A 22,506-nucleotide genomic window follows, 5' to 3' on the forward strand; every position below is an offset into this window, starting at 1 on the left:
CCAACCGTACTGGGTGGACATACTCAATAACACTCCCAACCGTACTGGGTGGACATACTCAATAACACTCCCAACCCTACTGGGTGGCCATACTCAATAACACTCCCAACCCTACTGGGTGGACATACTCAATAACACATAACTCTTATAGTCACTTAGCACCATAAAGACCAGGGGCAACTGCCACTACAACACTCGGTAGACAGGAGTGATACTCAAGCAACAGCCATGGGGTCCAGCCACCATGGGGTACTTTCCGACGAACTCTGAAGATCCCAGTGGATTAACCCCACCACACAAATAGCCCTACTGAGTTAGACATTCATCCACCAATGATAGGGGCTGGTAGTGGTGTGTGGCTTGGTGATCCGGGGTCACCTCGCAGGCCGAGCGTTAGGGCCAGACGAGCCAGCTATGGGGGCCATAGGTAGTCTGAAGTGTCTGACGGTCGGGTCTCACGAAGGTAACTGATCCTACTGGACCTCGGACATCTCCCCAGCCATAGTGGATACAACATCCACCCTACAGACACGGCCTAGGCTGCGTTAGGGACCTGTATGGGTGAAGGGGCGAGCACTTACTAACAGTGACAACGACATCACATTTCAGGGGACGTTAAAGACGTAAATATGACTTCACTCAGAGCATATCAACTACGTTACTGTAACACTTGCACAATCAACTATTAATTGGGTCAAATCACTTAAAGAAGGGCGAATTACAACACAGAGTTGAATGGCCTACCTGTATGGGTGAAGGGGCGAGCACTTACTAACCGTTGAAATGCCCGCGGCACCCTCACTCAAAATAGGCCAGGGAGTCCACCTACTTCTATTTCGATGAATTAATTTACTGTACACTCTAACGTTGAAACTGAGACTATGAACTCAGTTTCATTCCCTACTATTATCCTCACTAAAAATGCTCTGACTGAGCTATCAAAAGCAAAATTAAATTGATTACAAAGGGTTGGATGGCAACAGGTCCCAACATACAGCGTCTTGCTACGAAATCCGCGGATTATACTCAAAGTTCCCTTAAGACAAAGACGGCCTATCGATGACGTCATCAAGGAAACAGAGAAAACGGGGGACGTTTCCACTGGGGGACTCGGAAGGTTTTGTGGACGTTTGAGCGTAATATGAATCCTTAAGGTTGTCAGGTTAGCCGTCATCACGATCATGACATAGTGGCTTGGGTGTTTGCTCCCCTCTGTAATGTGATGAGTCTCTAACATGTTGGAACAGAAAATGATCTCTGAGTTTCTACAAAAAGAGTAGCAGGGTTATTCAAGTCATTGGGGTGAACTCGTTTCTCCAGTCGATGTCGCTATAGTTATAAGTCCCCCATGATAAGGAGGTGGCTAGGGTTGAGCATCGCCGTGTTGTCTATTAAGGCTCTTAAGTTCCCTTGATTTAGTGGGCCACAGCTTGAGGATCTGTAGATACACCCGACAATAAGTAAGTCCCTTCCCTTTAGTTTAATTTTACACCACTTGGACTCTTCAAAAACATCCTCTCCCTGTACCCTCGCCTGGCTGGCTCTAAGGTCTTGCCTTGCATAAATAACCACACCCCCCTTGCAAGTTTCTTGAGAAAGGTTCGTAAATGAGTCATATACAGCAATACTGAACTCACATTCCTCTGGGTCGATTCTCCTGTTCTTGTACAACAGTTCTACAACTCCTACAATATCTGGTTGGTGTACCTTCAGTAGTGTTTTAAACTCCTGTCTCTTATCAAGGGATGTGTCAGTATTAGTGTAAATGACATTCAAGCTAGAATTTGTTCTCGGTAACGTCTCTGCTCTTAGTAGTAGTCCCACCCCCCACCCCCACCCCCATTCTCAGAAGATGCAGCATTTGCTAAGTACACTGTATTTTGCAGGGTGTGGTTAGAAATGTCATTGTTTACAAGGCGCTCGCCTCCTCCCGGGTGTCAAAGAACCGACGCACTATATAGGACAACAAACACCAAACCCGCTGGGTCTCATCATCGCTAACGAGGAGGGTAGAATAGCCAGATGGAAACATTTAGCCGTCGTTGACACTAGCCATCACGTGATGTCTTAAGAGTTAACTGTTGCTTGGTACATGAGTGTAGGCTAAGGTTAATATATTACAATGGTGATTACAACAGGATGAAGAAGGGAAAGGAGATTTCACTGGCTTTACTAATAGAATACTGCAGTAAGACAGATACTACCCTGAATATCATAAACTGGCACCAGGATTACAAGGTGGCCGTTACTCATGAACCTCGAGACTGTTGACACAGTTAATAAAAAATTCAGAATTTTTAAGATATGGGTCGCGACAAATGACAGGCAGGATAGAAAGGTGTGTGGTAAATCCAGGAACAAAGCCTGGTCAGTGTGTAGAAGGGCTGAAAAAAAGAGTTTCTGAGGCGGATTGCCCTGCCGTGTCTCAGTACTGTTCCACATATGCAAACAAGACAAATACTCACAGGTCATATACTCACAAAGTCCACAAAGTCACAAGACAAACCGAACCTAACCTTTCCATTAATGTTGTGAATATTTGTCTTGTGAGCATTTTTCTTGTGAGCAAATGTCGGCACCTGTCATGATCGTGATGACGGCTAACCTGAAAACCTTAAGGATTCATATTACGCTCAAACGTCCACAAAACCTTCCGAGTCCCCCAGTGAAAACGTCCCCCGTTTTCTCTGTTTCCTTGATGACGTCATCGATAGGCTGTCTTTGTCTAAAGAGAACTTTGAATATAATCCGCGGATTTCGTAGCAAGACGCTGTATGTTGGGACCTGTTGCCATCCAATCCTTTGTAATCAATTTAATTTTACCTTTGATAGCTTAGTCAGAGCATTGTTAGCGAGGATAATAGTAGGGAATGAAACTGAGTTCATAGTCTCAGTTTCAACGTCAGAGTGTACAGTAAATTAATTCATCGAAATAGAAGTAGGTGGACTCCCTGGCGTATTCTGAGTGAGGGTGCCGCGGGCATTTAAACTGTTAGCAAGTGCTCGCCCCTTCACCCATACAGGTAGGCCATTCCACTATGTGTTGTAATTCGCCCTTCTTTAAGTGATTTGGGAAACTGTTTGGGTGAGAGATGAAGCTCCTATCCCAGCAATTCTTTACAAAGTTTCGTGTCAATTTAGGTCCCAGCCCCCCCCCCCCTCCTATATCTATAAATCTTCGGAAACTACCTTACCGATCTGTAGTGATGATGGATGGTGTTATATGTAGTGATGATGGATGGTGTTATATGTAGTGATGATGGGTGTTATATGTAGTGATGATGGGTGGTGTTATATGTAGTGATGATGGATGGTGTTATATGTAGTGATGATGGTGGTGTTATATGTAGTGATGATGGATAGTGTTATATGTAGTGATGATAGGTGGTGTTATATGTAGTGATGATGGATGGTGTTATATGTAGTGATGATGATGGGGTTATATGTAGTGATGATGGGTGGTGTTATATGTAGTGATGATGGATGGTGTTATATGTAGTGATGATGGTGGTGTTATATGTAGTGATGATGGATGGTGTTATATGTAGTGATGATAGGTGGTGTTATATGTAGTGATGATGGATGGTGTTATATGTAGTGATGATGGATGGTGTTATAAGTAGTGATGATGGATGGTGTTATATGTTGTGATGATGGATGGTGTTATGTGTAGTGATGATGGATGGTGTTATATATAGTTGTGATGGATGGTGTTATATGTAGTGATGATGGATGGTGTCATATGTAGTGATGATGGATGTTGTTATATGTAGTGATGATGGATAATGTTATATGTAGTGATGATGGATGATGTTATATGCAGTGATGATGGATATTGTTATAGCAGTGATGATGGGTGGTGTTATATGTAGTGATGATGGATGGTGTTATATGTAGTAATGATGGATGGTGTTATATGTATTAATGATGGATGGTGTATATATGTAGTAATGATGGATGGTGTTATATGTAGTAATGATGGATGGTGTTATGTATTAATGATGGATGGTGTTATATGTAGTGATGATGGATGGTGTTATATGTAGTGATGATGGATGGTGTTATATGTAGTGATGATGGATGGTGTTATATGTAGTGATGATGGATGGTGTTTTATGTAGTGATGATGGATATTGTTATATGTAGTGATGATGGATGGTGTTATATGTAGTGATGATGGATGGTGTTATATGCAGTGATGATGGATGATGTTATATGCAGTGATGATGGATATTGTTATATGTAGTGATGATGGATGGTGTTATATGTAGTGATGATGGATGGTGTTATATGTAGTGATGATGGATGATGTTATATGTAGTGATGATGGATGGTGTTATATGTAGTAATGATGGGTGGTGTTATATGTAGTGATGATCTATATCTATATAAAACAAAGAAGTCTGTCTGTTTGTCTGTGTGTCCACATGAGAATCTCGGAAACTACTTTACCGATCTGTAGTGATGATGGATGGTGTTATATGTAGTGATGATGGATGGTGTTATATGTAGTGATGATGGATGGTGTTATATGTAGTGATGATGGATGGTGTTATATGTAGTAATGATGGATGATGTTATATGTAGTGATGGGGAGGTGTTATATGTAGTGATGATTAGACAATAAAATAATAACAGTTTAATGCTAAAAAATATACTTTACTGCTGTTGTAGTGAAAACCATGGTGGAACTTACATACACCGATAATGAACTATTGATGGAAGAAGAAGTTTTGGGGACTAAACAGTGAGACAATGTGGAGCCTCACGGAGGATGGCGTCCTACCGTGTGTCAGCGAATTAGCTGTGTTCTGCTAGTACCTCTCCCCCACTAGCAGTCGCTCTTTGAGCTAATAAGGTGGTTAGCGGGTTGGATCACCCATATGACTCAGCTCATATCTCTTCCTCCTCGTGGTACACCCTGGTAACGACTTCGACTAGTCGTCCAAGCGATATATGGGTAGCAGATGATATTCTGTGAACTACTTGAAGTCACTGGCAGCGGGTTGACTGGTGAAATTCCTGGTGGGGTACGACAGACTGTATTCCCGGCAGTGATTTCGGACGCTTTTCTTTATGATAGGGGTCACCTGCCCAAGTTAGATGGGAGCTGCGCTACACGAGGAGGTGGCTTCTTCTCTGGAGTACCTAGCTGATGAATCCTCCAAGGTTCGCCAACCATTATGATGATTGACAACAATGATATGGCCCCGAGTCCAGGGCGAAAAGGGGTGCTAAGAATCTCCCGATTTAGCAGTACTAGACACTTCAAAATTGCGACATGGAATGTGAGAACAATGACACAGGATAGTAAACTTGAACAGGTGGAGAGAGAGTGTTCAAACAGTACAAGATTGAAATTATGGAGTTGAATGAAACAAGATTGGGAAGAATGAATCGAGTAGTGACACCTGATGGATACACCTTGCCTGTTTCCGGTAGAGAGGATGATTTAAGACGAGATGGCGTCACATTACTGTTGAGTACCAGTTGGTGCAGGAAGAATGCTGCTAGCTAGACTGAAGCCTAAGCAAGCTATTATGAGCATTGTAGTGTGCTACGCGCCTACCAATACCGCACCAGATGAAGCGAAAGATACTTTCTATGAGCAACTACAGGATGTTTTGAGTAGTATTCCGGACAGAGATATAAAGATAGTTCTAGGCGACTTTAATGCAAAGGTGGGAACCGACAACCGTGGTTGTAACAACTGTGGTAAGCACGGAAACACAGGGCAAGTGTCCAGCCCTCAGTCTACTCCGCAACAGTTGTAGACCGGGGAGGCCACTTTTGGTCGTCTCCAAGCAGTACGGTGCCCAGCCATATCGCACAGTGCAATGTGTGCGGGTCGTCTGGGCCACTATGACAAGTGTTGCCCTACCCACAAACCCAAGGATAGGGGTTTGCGGAAGCTTCAGCGCCCTTCCACCAGAGAGGGCCACAGTCGCGCCAACTCAGGAGGGACGACGCGACCCCCGGACAAAAGCCCGACCCATATTAGGAGGGTGTACTCGCATCCCAGGACCAAAGTTCCCCAGTACATCAGGCATTACCGTGACCTGCGGCAGTGTGGTCATCCTGTCTTCAGATGTTGCCTGACACCGGCGCTAGATGCTACAGTCATCGGTCCCCAGCATTTGCAATGCTGGGGTTTCCACAATTCAGGACCGCTCTCCTGCTGACCTCTGCGTCACGGCAGATGGTTCATCTGCAGCCCCAGGTCTGCTCTATGCACATGTCACTCGGCAACAGGTCAAGGCCTGGATTGACGTGCATAATGGCGTCCTGACCTTTGTTGTCCCACAGACATTGCTAAGAGTTGGCCATCATCTCCCAGGATTCTCACCACTGATTCTGGAGGTAAAATACGGCCAACAGGGTGCACGAAGGAGCAGCACCTACCCATGCTGCCCTACCCCTACCTCTGGCCAGTGACCTCCTTCGGTAGTTGTCCCTGCTGCATCACGTCCCTTACGTCTTGCCTCCGCTCTTCACGAGAGTCACAACGCCAGAGCTGAGGCCACCAAACGACGTGCAAGACAGACTGTGTTCCGCCTGGCATCGACCCTGACATTCCAATGCTGTCCAGTGTGCAAGCCCCGCGACGTACTACAACCCAGCCAGCAGCAGGAACCCTTATGAGTGACGACAACCTCACCCGCCTTTTGAGTCTGTGTCGGCCGACTTTTTTCGTGTCAGGAAAGTCCTTCCTTGTTATCGCCGACCGTCTCTGCTGGCCGGTTGTCATCAAGCGCGGTACGACACGACAGTCTGCCATACCATCGGTGCGTTCCGCCACCACTGCTGGCGTGGGCGTTCCTGCGCGCCTGCGAACCGGCGGAGGCCCCGTCCACAAGCCGATTTTGCTGTGTTCCTTGATCGATGGGGAGTCCGCATGCTGTCATCGCCCCATTACCCGCAGTCCAACGTAATACGCTGAGGCTACACAACCTTGAAGCACCGCCATCCCCATAGCCCAAACATTGATCGCGAGGCTCGGACGGTTTTGAACTCCGCAACACACGGCACCACACCGGACGCCCCCTGCCCAGGTTTTGTGGCGTGGACGCCCCCTTCGTTCTTGTGTCCCTGCTCACCTCAATCCTTCCCAAGGAGTGGCAGGCTAAGACAGAGGATTGTGGACGCCGAGCCGCCGAGTTCAGGATCGTCGTCGGCCTCGCCATAAACGACCACGCCCTCTCCCAGGCTGAGGTCGGCACCCAAGTCCGTTCAGGACCCGACCCCACGTTGGGACAAAGCAGGCGTAGTCATGGGTCTCAGAAAATACGGGACTGGTCAGGTGCGGTTACCAGTGGTCGTGTGGTGGAGGAACCACTGCTTTCCGCCCTGTAACACCGCCTTCTGCTGACCCGCCATCAGTGCAAGGAGTCCCATACCCTTCCCAGTGATCTAGTCCTCGACGCTCAGAACGGATCCTGAAAAAGAAGTGCTGTCCGTTCGGATTACAAAGAGCGTATAGGGGGAGGGATATATTATATTGGATTATATATTATGTATATACTATGTATTAAAGCCCATTTATGTACTATTTATTCAGCCTAGCTAGTAGCGTGTGGCACATATTTAAGATGTCCCACATGCCTGTTTTAATGTGCTCAAGCGACGGATGAAGGTTAATGTACTCTACATGACGGTCGTTCATAGAGCAGCTGATGTATGGTGCCAGGGTTAATATTACCTCCTTTTGGTGGTATGAATATTCTATCCAGTAAATCGAACCTACAAAATCTATACAGGTGTTTGTGTTCGCTCCTGTATATTGAACTTATTACCCAGAACATAACAGTAACCAAGCCATTAGTTGGTGGCAAGATGACACTACCCAGTTGATTATTTTTCAACAGACTGTATCTGGATAGAGAGAAGGTGATGAGCAGCTCTAACCAGTCACCACCACCTGTACTGCCACCTCCCGAGGTAAGTGGACCTTGTGCAGTGTACAATTGCCTCCATTTATACCGGGTACATTCACTAGCTTGTTTCTTTTGTGAGTTGTGGCACCATCGTTCCACCAAACGACAGATAAGAGCCAATGGCATTCTACTTGGTAATTTATTTTAAAGCTATAACCATGTAGTAGGTAGTAGGCAGCTACCAAACAGGGAGGTACTGCCGCCTGGAAAGATATTGGAAGCACAATGTGTTGTCTAATGGTAGACCCTGCTGCCATATGGTATCACAAAAATTGTGACCAAGTCCCAGGTTGCTGATCTGACTTTCTGCCTCATTTACACACAATTGCAGGTCTGAATTGTTTCTCTTTCTATTGACAACACAACATACAAATATCATTTCTCACTTTTGATCTTTTTTTGTATTTCTTTATTATTATTATTATTATTATTATTATTATTATTATTATTATTATTATTATTATTATTATTATTATTATTATTATTATTATTATTATTATTATTATTATTATTATTATTATTATTATTATTATTATCATTATTATTATTATTATTATTATTATTATTATTATTATTGTTACTATAGCTAGGGCAGTTGTGCTCATTCTGCTAGTATTACCACGATGTAAACAAACAGTAGTGCCACATCTCACAGGCCAGCCACTGTACCCCTTATAAATGGAGGCAACTGTACATGTTCTTTACTGTCTTGTTCTTAGCAGAAAATATCTTAAGTGTACAGTGATGTGTTGCTGTGATGTGACCGTTGCTGTCACAGCGTACCTTCATGAACTGGGTGATGATGATGATGATGATGATGATGATGATGATATATTGACGACAATGATGATGATAGTAATGATGATGACGATTCTAATGATGATGATGATGATGATGATGATGATGATGATGATGATGATGATGATATATTGACGACAATGATGATGATAGTAATGATGATGACGATTTTAATGATGATGATGATGATGATGATGATGATGATATATTGACGACAATGATGATGATAGTAATGATGATGACGATTCTAATGATGATGATGATGATAGTTTGACGACAATGATGATGATAGCAATGATGATGACGATTCTAATGATGATGATGATGATATATTGACGACAATGATGATGATAGTAATGATGATGACGATTCTAATGATAATGATGATGATGATATATTGACGACAATGATGATGATAGTAATGATGATGACGATTCTAATGATGATGATGATGATGATATATTGACGACAATGATGATGATAGTAATGATGATGACGATTCTGATGATGATGATGATGATGATGATGATGATGATGATGATGATATATTGACGACAATGATGATGATAGTAATGATGATGACGATTTTAATGATGATGATGATGATGATGATGATGATGATATATTGACGACAATGATGATGATAGTAATGATGATGACGATTCTAATGATGATGATGATGATGATATATTGACGACAATGATGATGATAGTAATGATGATGACGATTCTAATGATGATGATGATGATATATTGACGACAATGATGATGATAGTAATGATGATGACGATTCTAATGATGATGATGATGATGATATATTGACGACAATGATGATGATAGTAATGATGATGACGATTCTAATGATGATGATGATGATATATTGACGACAATGATGATGATAGTAATGATGATGACGATTCTAATGATGATGATGATGATGATGATGATGATGATATATTGACGACAATGATGATGATAGTAATGATGATGACGATTCTAATGATGATGATGATGAAGATGATACTGCTGTTTATTATTATTAAGATGTATATACCTGTAGAGCAATGACAGATGTGTTAAGTATATACATTAATAATGTATATCTTACTACACTCATTAAATCATAGTTTGTAATAGTGTAAAATTTCTGTCTATTGATATTTTTATAGACTTCCATTTGATTGCCTCGTTGTGTAAACCATGTCAGCACAGAATGTCAAATCAAAGATACTGTGTCGTTTATTTAAGAAAGCATTTTTTTAAGCTTTCATTTACAACACATATAAATACATATTAGTTTTGTTAAAGCAACTATTTACTCTTTACCTCACTTTGAAGCTGTCTTTATTTCTCTGTTTATTTATTTACTTTTTTACTTTATTTTTCTGTCCCTAACAGCGTAACTTTTCCTCTAATCAGTAGTCTCATCCTCAAAATCTAGAGAATGCTGGGAAAGGAAAATAATGAAACATCCATCAATTCATAGAGTTGTCATTTACTTCTTATGTTACAACATTCTAAACTCATACATGTCATAGTCATCATTAAACAACAAACATCTTCTGCCAACCAAGGTACTCCTATGTCTGCCAGCAAACCGAGTCTTACCACAACATTCACTTACGTTATCCTAAGTGTCTGCCCACGAACATGGTTATGATATTTAGGGAATGTAAAGTGTAAGTATCCTCGTACTGATTCTCTTAATGAACGTGAGCACTTCAGTTCCATTCACAGAGGCACCTCCAGTCAGCTGTGTTGTTGCAGGCGTCCTCACCTGCGTCCACCAGGTGGGCTCAAGCGATCATGTGCACTTCCTCGTAGCGTCCATGATCGCTGTGCGGACATGATGGAGGTAGGGTCAGCGTACACCTGTTAACTCGAGCTCCTAATGTGAATAGTTTCTGCGGCCCTTCTCGCTAAGGCTCATAGTCGCTCAACTTGTCATAAAATACCTAAAAAGGAACAAGTGGAAATCAATTATTGTAAATACCATCTCACCTTCCTGCTCGAGACACTGTGGGACTAGGATAACCTTTCTCTTTAGTTACCTGTGTAAGGTTTGCTGGTGTTTTGGATTCATAATATATTTTCAAATCTTCAAATCTCGGTAATGTTCTTCCACACTTTAGCCTATTAATTCATTGTGATATTTTTTCTTTGAAATTCAGCTAATCTAATCAAGGTTTTTGTTTAAATTTTGAATACGTATAAAGTTTAGTAACTCAACGAAGTGCTAATGAATGTAATAAACTTCCCATATCATATAATCAAAATTTTACTTGTATAATGAAATATGGACTTTATATGTGATACAAAAATGACCTGTTGAGGTTATCGTATAAATTAACGTGACATACCTTTCACATGTTTCTAGAAGGATGATACTTCACCTGTCTCAATTACAATTTTTTTTTCAAATCTTAATCTACATATGTGAACATGAATTGTTAGGTTTTCCTTGCAGGGAAATTACGTTTTCTTGGAAGGGAAATAGCCAACGTCTCATGTTTCCTGGAATGGAAAATGGGCAGGTAATGGCTTAACCATACACTCAAACTGTTACTACAAAAGTGTGTGAAGGAGTCGAACAGTAATAACCATCCAGGAATAGTCTAAATTATGAGTTACATTCTGAAAATGTTCTCAAATGGAGCGGCACACTCACCACGCAGAACTAGAGATCGCTGCCCTCAAACCTTTTCTAACTTATTGCAATTGAATCACTCTTTTAGCGAAATACTCGTAATCTTGACCAGAACTCTCAAAGGATCGTATGTTAAATATCCCCTTTACTGGAGATGTGAAAATGCGTCTAACTGGCTCACTTAAGTTGAAGATGACAGCTAAAGTATTGTCGAAATGTTGCTGAGATGCGGAGACCTTTACCCATAATCTAGAGGAAGAAATAACATACGGATCTTTGACAATATGGACCCTAGTGTGTACGGTAGGTTTATCTACTACACATTTGGAGGAGTTAAACGAGCCAGGTGACTGACCCCGGCGTGTTGTGAGGGCATCAGCTGGCAGTGTGTAGCTGTGAGTGTGGCGCTACATTTGACCGTCTCTTTGGAAAATGGAGAGGGGGGTTGCATTGTCTTTCAAACTCCCATCCTTGTCATATAGATTCTCAACAACCTTAGTTAAATCATATGTTTATTGCCAAATAAAATCCTTGAGAAAATTATATCCCAGACAGCTGGTTGGACACCCGTGCCTCAGTACCACCAGGGGCTACCGGGAGTGTTACCTCGGCCTGCCACCACCAGTACCACCAATCCTCGCTTCTCACCGCTACCACCACCACCAACACCTCCACTATTTTCACCACTAACATCTCAATTACTGCCGAAGCCTTTAAAAACACATCAGTCAACCGCTAACATTCTAATCACTAACATTGCAATCACAACTTACACCAAATTCACCCCTTACGCTACAATCACCACTAACGCCAAAACCAGCACTTGCATTACAATCACCACAAACCCGCCAGTCATCAATAGCACCACAATCACCATAAACACGTCAGTTATCAGTAACACCACAATCCCCACTAACACCACAATCACCAATTACATCACAATCACCACTCACACACACAATTACCATAAACAAATCAGCCATCTGTAACATCACAATCAACGATAAGACCACAATGACCACGTATACTACAATCACCATAAACACGTCAGCCATCACTAGCACCACAATCACCATAAACACGTCAGCCATCAGTAACACCACAATCACCACACACCACGATCACCAAAAACACGTCATTCATCATTACACCACAATTACCACTTATACCACAATCACCACTTACACCACAATCACCCCAAATACGTCAGTCATCAGTAACACCACAATTACCACTTATACCACAATCACCACTTACACCACAATCACCACTTACACCACAATCACCACTTACACCACAATCACCACTTGTACCAAAATCACCACTTACACCACAATCACCACTTGTACCAAAATCACCACTTATACCACAATCACCACTTACACCACAATCACCACTTACACCACAATCACCACTTGTACGAAAATCACCACTTACACCACAATCACCACTTGTACCAAAATCACCACTTATACCACAATCACCACTTACACCACAATCACCACTTACACCACAATCACCACTTGCACCACAATCACCACCACCATCAACTACCAGTTACCACCACCACAACCACCCAAGAGTATATTGAGTGAATTATGTGTAAGTAGTGCTCAAACACGTTTCTCTGTGTTATAAGAGCAACTCTGGATAGTGGACATAGTAATTCAGTGTGTCATGAGAGTTGCTCCACTTCCCTTCTGCCTCGTCAACCAAAGTAATGCAGATTATACTTTTTTTTTATAATTACTCCAAGTCTAAGCCGAAAGTCCGTGTTCCCAACCCCCATCTTTCTCTAGTTATATATTTTTTTTGTCTGACTTTAATAACCAGCAGAAGAAGTTTGGTATAAATTCGGTTTGTGAGAGATTTCAGTGATCTTACTGAGAGGTGACCCAGTTGTAGACCGGACCAGGTGACTCTCGATACAGTGGGCACAACACACCTCTTTTCTTAAACTCACTTCATTGAGAGTTAAAATGAACTTCGAAAATTTTCGTCATATTTTGAGAAATATATTTTCTATGTCCACGAACTTAGGATAACGCAACAATTTACTTCTTGTGAAGTCGATTAAGAGAAATTCAGGGCCTCGCTTGACTGATATAATTGTATTAAGAGAGTCTCTGGCTTCCACTACTAATAACACAACGTTATTATTTTGTTATAACAGTAATTGAATCTTATAAACATAAAATGCATCAAAGGTAGAAAGTTGAGTAAATTGCAATTACCATTATGACAAGATCGGTTACTCTTGTACCTTTACTGGTTTCGTTAGACATTGGTCGTGAACACCGCCGCAACAGTGACACTCGCCGCCATGAACATATAGTGCTAAAAGTTACAATAATTCAGTTTACACAGCTTATATTATATTCTGAATAGTGAAAATCACGAAGCGGCCAAGAAGGGGTGTCATGTTTGGTGAGATCAAAGTGTTTGTTTTTATCCTGCTGTTATGAAGCCATAACAGCTCAGGTCACCAGCTCCTGTACACTGGTCGGGTCTGGACGAGGAATGCATATTAGATTTCACCAATGTACAGTATACAACAGAAGAAGATGCTGACAGCGGCTTATCACCACTACCTCTTCATGTGGCAGTGAGCGTAACAACTTGTTTCTCTTTGTACCCGGGTGTTAATTTTTATCACATTAAAGTTGAAAGTGTTCCAGAAAAGACATTTCACAGATAATCTGAGTTATTTTAATATGTATATCCAAATATTACAAGGCAAGCTGCCACGCACCAGTAATTAAGGAAACATGCTTCACTAAACTGAAAACTGACGTAATATTTTAGTCAAAAGTTGGTAATTGAAAAGATAGAGAAATCCTAGATATTATTTTATTGTTAATTCATAAAACTGTTTCGTAATATTGTAAACGCCTTCACCGCGGACCTCCCTCACCCTGCTGATTGTTGCCACACTCCGGGTGCCGCAGAGGCCTACCCAACATCCGTTACCTCGAGCTGTAGAACAAGAATATTTTCAATCATGAATCTCGTATATGTGACGTAGATGTTTTGGGGCAATGTGACATGAAGCCTTGCTGTGTATGACCCTTGTCACGAGTACTGACATTACATATTAGCTCTTGTTAACTGCTCAATAGTTCGCGGTAATAAAAAGTACGTGACCTTTGACAAAATACACCTGTTTTATATACTCAGATCACAAATTTAAACCATATTTTTAAAATCTTATTTTTTGAAGAGTCCAGATAACATAACTCGTTTACCTTTGTTGAGGCCGAAAATTAAATTCAAAGCGAAGGTCAAAGATAAGAGTGAAAAAGGTCAAGGTTAGAAGATATGGCTCTCTCAAGAAAGGTTTCTATCCAAGGGAAGATTAAGAGGAGATGAACACGCTGAACAGGGAGAGGTCAGGTCATGTCACCAGGGTTTCAAGGGGTCAAGTTAAGGTTATAAAATAACGTTTGTAATTAGACTGGCAACACAAAGTATGATAATGGAGACAGAAAACAGACAGATCTTAAGGTATGGTCTTACAAGGTCAAGATTAGGTAAATGACAACAATGAGTAGGGTGAAACATAAGGCAAAGGTAAGGAGAGTTAGGTCAGGGTGAAGGATCAATGTCAGGTTAACGTTAGACTAGGTGTCGACTTCTACAGGCTGTCGAACCATTATGGTCGTCGTATAATTCTGCCTTCACTGTCCACATTATACTACAGACACCACCAGAGGTATCTTCACTAGCACGGTCAAGTGTCACGGTGGTGGTGGTGATCGATGGGGTTGGGGGGGGGGAGGCGATCTGTGGCCAGAATACAAATAAAACCCCACAACCAAATTAACACCGAACAAAACCCCGGCTAGATGTTGATTTATTATGAGTCTTAAGTATCCTTAGCCCCCTTGGGTCATAAATAACTGCTGGGCTTCTCTGTCACTATATTTAGATGTCTTGGGATCTTCTGGCCATTAAACTGAACATTTTAGGATGTCCGATATTGAGTATGAAGCCATGGCATAACGAAGCCAGAATGTAAGGTGATACTGTATTTAACCAATATTTTGTTAACTAATATGTATGTGGTTTTTTTTTGGGGGGGGGGTAGTAACTTTAGAATGCACATGGCAGCTATAATTATTTAAATATTGCCTCTATACTGTGTTATCGTTATAAGGAGATAATATGTAATGTCATAAATCCGCTGATGAAAGACATGGACTATGACAGCACAAAACGCTTCCTATAATACCAGCGTTCGATCGCTATTATATTATACATTAGCACATACTGAGCACCCTTGTTCTAACTTACATATCACCCAACACTACAGTATGTAATTTGTTTGGTTTGTCCATAGTAACGGTGTATGGAAGGTATATCAAATAATGAATTACTGATCCCGTAATTTTTTATTCGAAAAATCCACTTCTTTTTTTTATGGGGAGGGAGGGTGGAAACTATAACGATCTCCTTCATATAATGGCGACTTGTATTGTTTTGCTGAGTTTGTGGTAAATACACCAGCTGTAATTAACATCTGTGATATACAGAGTGGTTAAGAAATATGGTATACAATAATGACCTCAAGTGTGTGTGTGTGTGTGTGTGTGTGTGTGAGATCTCTACACATGTGACATCTTTCTTTAGATCGTGAGTTCAATGCCATCGTTATAAAACTATTATTAAGGCTATAGAACCGAGTACCCTTTCGTGAAGATGACTTCTTATTCTTTTTAATTACAGGAAACAAATTTGGGGGAAAGATTATTGCATGGATAAATTGGGTACAGTCGTTGTGGTAGCTGCTTACATGCTCACAGACGTACCAATGATAAATGATACATTCTGAAATATTCATCGTTAATATCTGTTTTTGTAATTACTGTATAATGGTGTACGGAAGACAGACATACAACAGCAGGAGTAATGGGAGGGGGTGTGTGGTGGCGAGGGACCATCACCTGCCTTAACTACACCTTCATGGTGGTAGTGTAACCGGTCACTGGTCTCAGCCTTGGTCAGGTTATGGTCTCTTGAGTGCTTACACAGTATGAAGTACAAGTAATGCTCTTTCAGCGAACACATCTATCAGTGTTAGTTATCTCTGTACATTGGTAATATCTCCCCACTGTCTCTGCATAGGAAAATTTCGTGAATTCCTAGCGTTTCAGGCCTTGGACTACTGTGGTGTTGATAGTGAGAGGTGTGAGGTAGGTGGTAGTGGTGGTGTGAAGTGGGTCGGGTGTTGTGAGGTAGGTGGGTGATGGACATGGCGTGAGGTGGGTGGTGGATGGTGTGAGGTGGGTATGGAGGGTGGCGTGAGGTGGGTGGTGTGAGGTGAGTGGAAGTGGCATGAGGTGGGTGGTGTGAGGTAGGGGGGGGGAGGACGGGCAGGGCCAGGTGAGGGTGTGGTGGTTGTGGTGGCATGGAGCCTGGCACCCTGGCCTGGCCTCTGATAGTACTTCCTACAGTCTTATGGGAGACACACTGCCCTAACTGTATTTACTGAAGACTCCTCTTGTGCTTTGTGGTCTTTTGTAAGAGGGATATTCAAAGAAGGTGAAACATATCCATTCTGATAACTTATATTCCATCATAAACACTACGTAACTATTCAAGAGTAAATTTATGTTTGCCTCTTTATCTACATAAACTATTTACAGCAGTAATCTATTAGTCATGAAAAGTACACCATCATTCATATAATTGAAAAATACATAAGACAGCATGGAATAAAATGTGAAAAAAGTAAGTTTGCATCCATTCACTAAATCATGCACACGACACAAGACAACTGACTGACTCCTGGCAGAGACGGGAGGCTGAGGAGGCTGCTGCCCTCCATCTCACCTCGGCTACACGCCCCTCACAAGCTCTTCCCTGCAACACTACATTCAAGTGAAATGAACGGCACTCTAAAACCCATCTTCTAACAGGATTTTATCACGACCTCAATAAGGGTAGTGCGAGAACTGTGTTGACACGTTGCAGTGTGGGCTTGTGAGAGGTGTGTCCCTAAAGTGGCAGGCCAGAGCACCTCCTGCAGCCGATACGAAAAAGGTCTTACAAAAAAGAATACAATATGGCGTCACTTGATCCAGTCCCGATTCTTGAAATTAAAAAAATATGCACCACCGAAAGACTGGACCGAATTCTTAACATTGAAAAAACGAATATTGCTATATATCGAGGATTAGCAATTTTAATTACATTAAAATTATAGTAGGAATATGGATCTAATATTAATAATGGTAAACATATACACTGTATATGTAATTGACAAAATAACTGTAATACAACATGAAATTTGTGAGACAGTATAATCTGTGACCCAAGGCTAACGACACTGTAGCCATGTTGGATCACAGACAAACACAGTGAGCACTCAAGACTAGATGCTTGTCTTTGGCATATGTCTGTCACATCCTTATGGTGTCAGATGTTGTCACACCCTGTGATGGACCTCGTCACACCTTTCAGGCGGACATTCTCTCACACGTGGAGGGCCTTCTCTCACATACAATGGACCCTTGCGGGTCATTCTAGTGAGCCCTGCCACGCCCATCTGGTAGGCTTTTTTACAAACCTGATTGGCCCTGTTGCACCCCTCTGATTGGCCCTACTGCATGCTAACTAGGCCCTGTGGTACCTTGTGTTGAGGGCTCTAGCACACCACTTGGACATCATACACTGTCATGTACTCGTGGGTTGACAGCTGCTGGACACCTTGAGGGGTAGAACCTCTTATATCTTTGCTGTGATGGACTTTATTTTAAAATAATCCCTTAATTACTACACAGGAAATGCCATTGGTATTCATGTGTATTTTCTATAAAAAGAAGCTAAGAAAAAAAAATATTAAACATTTGTATAGATAATACGTGTAAAAAGTGAGGTAATGACTTGTCACAAAAGTTGACTTAAAAAGAGTATTTGGTTTATGTAATTCGTCCAGCATCCTTCAGGAAAAATATTGAGCCTGGATGTATAACATGATGTCCCATTGACATCTCCTTAAATTTGACATATTCATATACTTCCTTTTTTGTCTACATACAAATACCTAGGAGATGAAGAATAGTCATAACAGTACTGGCCTGCAGCCTGGCGGCGACCCTGAAGCTCCTGGTGCCCTGGTCACCACCTTCGACCCCCTCTACTCGCGGGCTGACTCTCACCCCTGCTGACACCTCCAAGACCTCAACACAGTATAATGTAGTAAGGAAATAGGCACAAACTGTCAGGAGCAGATCTGGTTATATGACGTTAGTTTTCTATGAAATTCCAAGATTGTTTATTGACCCGGATCCTAGGATGATGTGCACTAATACTTTCCAGACAAGAGAACATAAACATAACAAACCTAATATAACTTAATAGAGCTGATACACTGTTACCTAGGTTAGGTTAGGTTAGGTTGAGTTTGGCTTAATGTATTATGACATCACGGCCAAACAAGTTCCTGATGGTTTGTTTCTACTGCCTTCCTGTGATGTGCATGTGTTGCGTGGGGATCACACAGGGAGGTCAGGTCAGCTCAGGTCAAGTAGGAGGCAGTAGGGTGGCCTCGTGGGACCTCCAGGGTCTTCAGGACGTCTAAACACACTACGGCTCTTATATTAAGTCTATTGTAAAGAGGGTTAATTATTTTTTCGTCATCCAGAGGCGTCGGGACTTTTTAGTTAAAAATGTTTGTTTGTTTGTTCATGAAATAAAAGCTAAAACAAAGTTCCATTCCCCACTACTTCGAAAAAAACAACAAATGGTAAGTGCATTTTTCTTAGCCTATGAGGGGGCGATATACAGTATCTTACTTGGTAGTAACTTCATACATATATACGTTTATATAATTGCATATACAAGACCGGGATATGCATTCAGCTCACATACAGTACAGTTCACTTGTGTAAAACTTGCTATAAGATCCAAGGTACAAAATTACCTTCACTTGGAAACCTATTAATTATAGACATTTTTTCTCTTTCATATTAAATAATACTTGGAATGTGACGGTATCTGCCATAATAAGCCTTGAGCACATCTTCATTATGTACCACTTGCCCGTACAGTACCGGGGGAGTGAACCTTACTGAGTATCTTACATAGCTAAAGAGCTTATTAAGGTACATTTCGTCACCAGTGTGCTAACGGCACCAACCACTCACATATTTCTTATTATACTATCAATAAAATCTAAAGACATCTATAACTTCAATATTATTTATAGTAATACCTTCATTTATAAAGTTCTCGTCAAGTCTGTTAAAATCTAAACAAGAAGAAAATATAGTCAAATCCATTTGTATAACTTTTTAATGTACCTGCCAAGGGGAATAATTTCTGCTACTACCAAGTGTAGCGGCTGGCCCACGGTGTTGGGCCGGCTAGTGGCCAGCCCGGGGTGTTGGGCCAGCAATAGCGGCCGGCCCGTGATGTTGGACCAGCTAGCGGCCAGCCCAGGGTGTTGGGCCAGCTATAGTGGCCGGCCCGGGGTGTTGGCCCCGCTATAGAGGCCGGCCCCGGGTGCTGGGTCAGCTATAGCGGCCGGCCCGGGGTGTTGGGCCAGTTCCCTGTAACCTGCTAAGGCTCTGACTCGTTTCTAATTGTAGGCAAATAATGTGGGTGGCAGTTTATTTTTGGACACGATCGTTCTCAGCTTAAAACTTATTTGTACTGTCTTTTCTGACAAGATAAATTACCGTCTCTACTGTATGTAAGCATCTTAGGGGAGAAACTGAATAGTGCTTCTCTCATGCGTGGTTTCTTCACGTTAGCAAATATTTGTGTTTTTGTCGTGATTAATTACCGATTATTGAGTTGCATTTTGTGCTTCATGTTTTATGCAAATCTGCGCCTAATTCATGCCTCTTGAACAACAAATGGTAGCACAACCTAGGAGGTACAAAATGATGAAAAACAACAACATCTAATCTACCAAGCATTGGTCTGGCTCACACTGTTGAGCTGCTCAACTTATCACACGTTTGCGGTGTCTGTGCGTTAGAGTGATGAACACTGGAGCTTAGGTATTCACCTACTTACAAATGCTCAAACTTAATTACAAACTTATATACTTACATCTCATCCTTTGATTGTGACCACCGCATTACCCCATTCCCGTTTTTCATTAAACGCACTCCGATTATTTTTTTATGAATTCCTGGTCCCCATCTCAGAAAAAAAGGAAAAGGGTGCACTGTAAGGTCGCTGAGTGAGAGCACACACACAGACTGTGAGGCCTGGAGGTTAAGCAGGAGGGCGGGGTAGAGGAGACAGTTAGGAACACACGCGCGCACGCCTATGTCGAACTCTCTTTTCTGCTACTGCTGCTGCTTCCGTTATTATTGAGTTGTGCGAGCCGCTTGTAGATAGCGGAGTTAATGAAGCGAGGGTAAGAGTCCCGGTGCATGAGGGTGTAGATCTGCGTCTGCGCCTCGTCGAAGGTGTGCGGCGTCGGGTCTACCATGTTCCTGTTGATGATCTCCCGCACCCGAGAGTCCAACGACACCTGCAACACAGTCAATCATCAAGCACGGGGCAACACAATGCAATACAGTGCTATATCATTATAATATTGTACAACATTAGACATTGTAGTTAGGAAGAGTGGAGTTGGGATGATTATGCTTAATCAATCATAGGACCGTCATCATGTCTGAAGGTTGGCGACCACAGTCCTCCACTCAAAACGTTTTGGTTATACTAGTGAATGTTTAATAGTTTATACAATTTATAATTAAAAAATACATGAAGTGAAACACTGTTATTATAATATAGATTTCAACCCAATGTATATGGTGAGTATATAACGAGAGGCACTGGTGGAGTCAGGATTTTCTCATGTGGGAACAATGGTCAATATGGGGTGCCACTCTCTGAAGTAGCTGGCAGTAAGGAGATATGTGATGAAGTAAAAATAAAAAAACATTCAAATACTTGTGTCTTTATAATAATACCACCATTGATGAGGCGCAACACAAGATGTAATATGGGGTAACACTTATTCGGTAATACAATATACTAAATATAATATAGTATAATCTTAAGTTATAATAAGTAGTGCAAAATAACATCTGGTGCAGTATGATATAATTATATATGTTATAATATAAGAGGGAAGACAATATCATCAACTATAGTACAGGATACAGCGTCAGGTACACTGTAAGCTGACGGTAACATCACACTTCATGATATAAATGTGAAATTATTGTGCACAAATTAAAATGAATTATAGTTAAGACGTTGCTGTGTAATCATTGGGAGAGGTCTTGTGAGTTCTGTGACAAGATGAAGAGGTAAACGAACACGACAATAATAATCCCCAGCCGCAGTGAGGGATGAAACATGGATAAGCCTTTCTGTCCCCAATTACAATTTGGAGCGAATCACTGATGAAATCGTTAATTACAGTTTAAATTACATAGGTATTAATGATTAGGTATAAAGCTACAGCATGGAATTAAATATAAGGAGTTAGAATCCTTGGTTACCAAATGGAAAGTATTTAGAAATAAATATAACAAAGCATTCTTGACAGAGGTTGAGGGAAGTTCATTAGTTTCTGGGTAAGGCTACTAGCCCCCCTCCCCCTCACACACACACACACACACACTATTGTTTACAAGAGTGGGGTGTACGAGGTACCTGGCCAAAACTGTTTGTTTATGTATTGCCGGTGCGCAGGTGGGCATTGGCAGCCCATACATACAAGTATGTTTGTGTTTATATGATGCACAGCTCCGTGTATTGATCATCAAACTTCATACTTCAGACTAAACCTGGTGGAACGTGTTCTCTTATAGACAGAATCTTTTCACTGAAAGACACGTCAAAGAAGATTTAGAAAAACTAAAATTATTTTTCTACCGGCAGGATATCTCGCAGGCGACAAAAAAAAAAAAAACCCGCCCAGACTTTTCTATTCACAACCAAGATGAAATGTTATTCTTTGGAGACGTAAGAACTGGCAGACCTGTCGCCGGGGTCCTGCCGTCAGTGGTGCTCCCTCCACGGAGGTAACAAGTCGACACAGGGCCACATCAAGACAATCTAGGGCCCTGGGCACTTTATCGAGAGGGGCCCCCCCTTACTCCATTCCCCTACTTTTTTCAGGAAATGAAAGACATTGCAAATTTCAAATAAA

General features: G+C 41.7%; 2 protein-coding genes across 2 annotated transcripts in view; one reads left to right on the plus strand and one right to left on the minus strand.

Moving 5' to 3' along the window:
- Positions 1-5,504: 5,504 nt before the first annotated feature.
- Positions 5,505-10,581, plus strand: LOC121872243. The gene is made up of 4 exons (XM_042374910.1): positions 5,505-5,715; positions 6,449-6,606; positions 7,114-7,300; positions 10,469-10,581. The coding sequence occupies exons 1-4, from the start codon at positions 5,505-5,507 to the stop codon at positions 10,579-10,581; spliced, it is 669 nt and encodes a 222-aa protein (XP_042230844.1).
- A 6,348-nt stretch (positions 10,582-16,929) lies between these two features.
- Positions 16,930-22,506, minus strand: part of LOC121872311 (regulator of G-protein signaling rgs-2-like) — a 187,293-nt gene continuing 181,716 nt past the window's right edge. Inside the window, exon 6 of the mRNA XM_042375014.1 lies at positions 16,930-20,868. Coding sequence (XP_042230948.1) covers positions 20,659-20,868 — 210 coding nt within the window. The 3' untranslated portion in view covers positions 16,930-20,658. The remainder of the gene's footprint in view (positions 20,869-22,506) is intronic.

The sequence above is a fragment of the Homarus americanus genome, unplaced genomic scaffold (assembly GCF_018991925.1).
Source record: "Homarus americanus isolate GMGI-L3 unplaced genomic scaffold, GMGI_Hamer_2.0 scaffold5589, whole genome shotgun sequence".
Lineage (NCBI taxonomy): Eukaryota > Metazoa > Arthropoda > Malacostraca > Decapoda > Nephropidae > Homarus > Homarus americanus.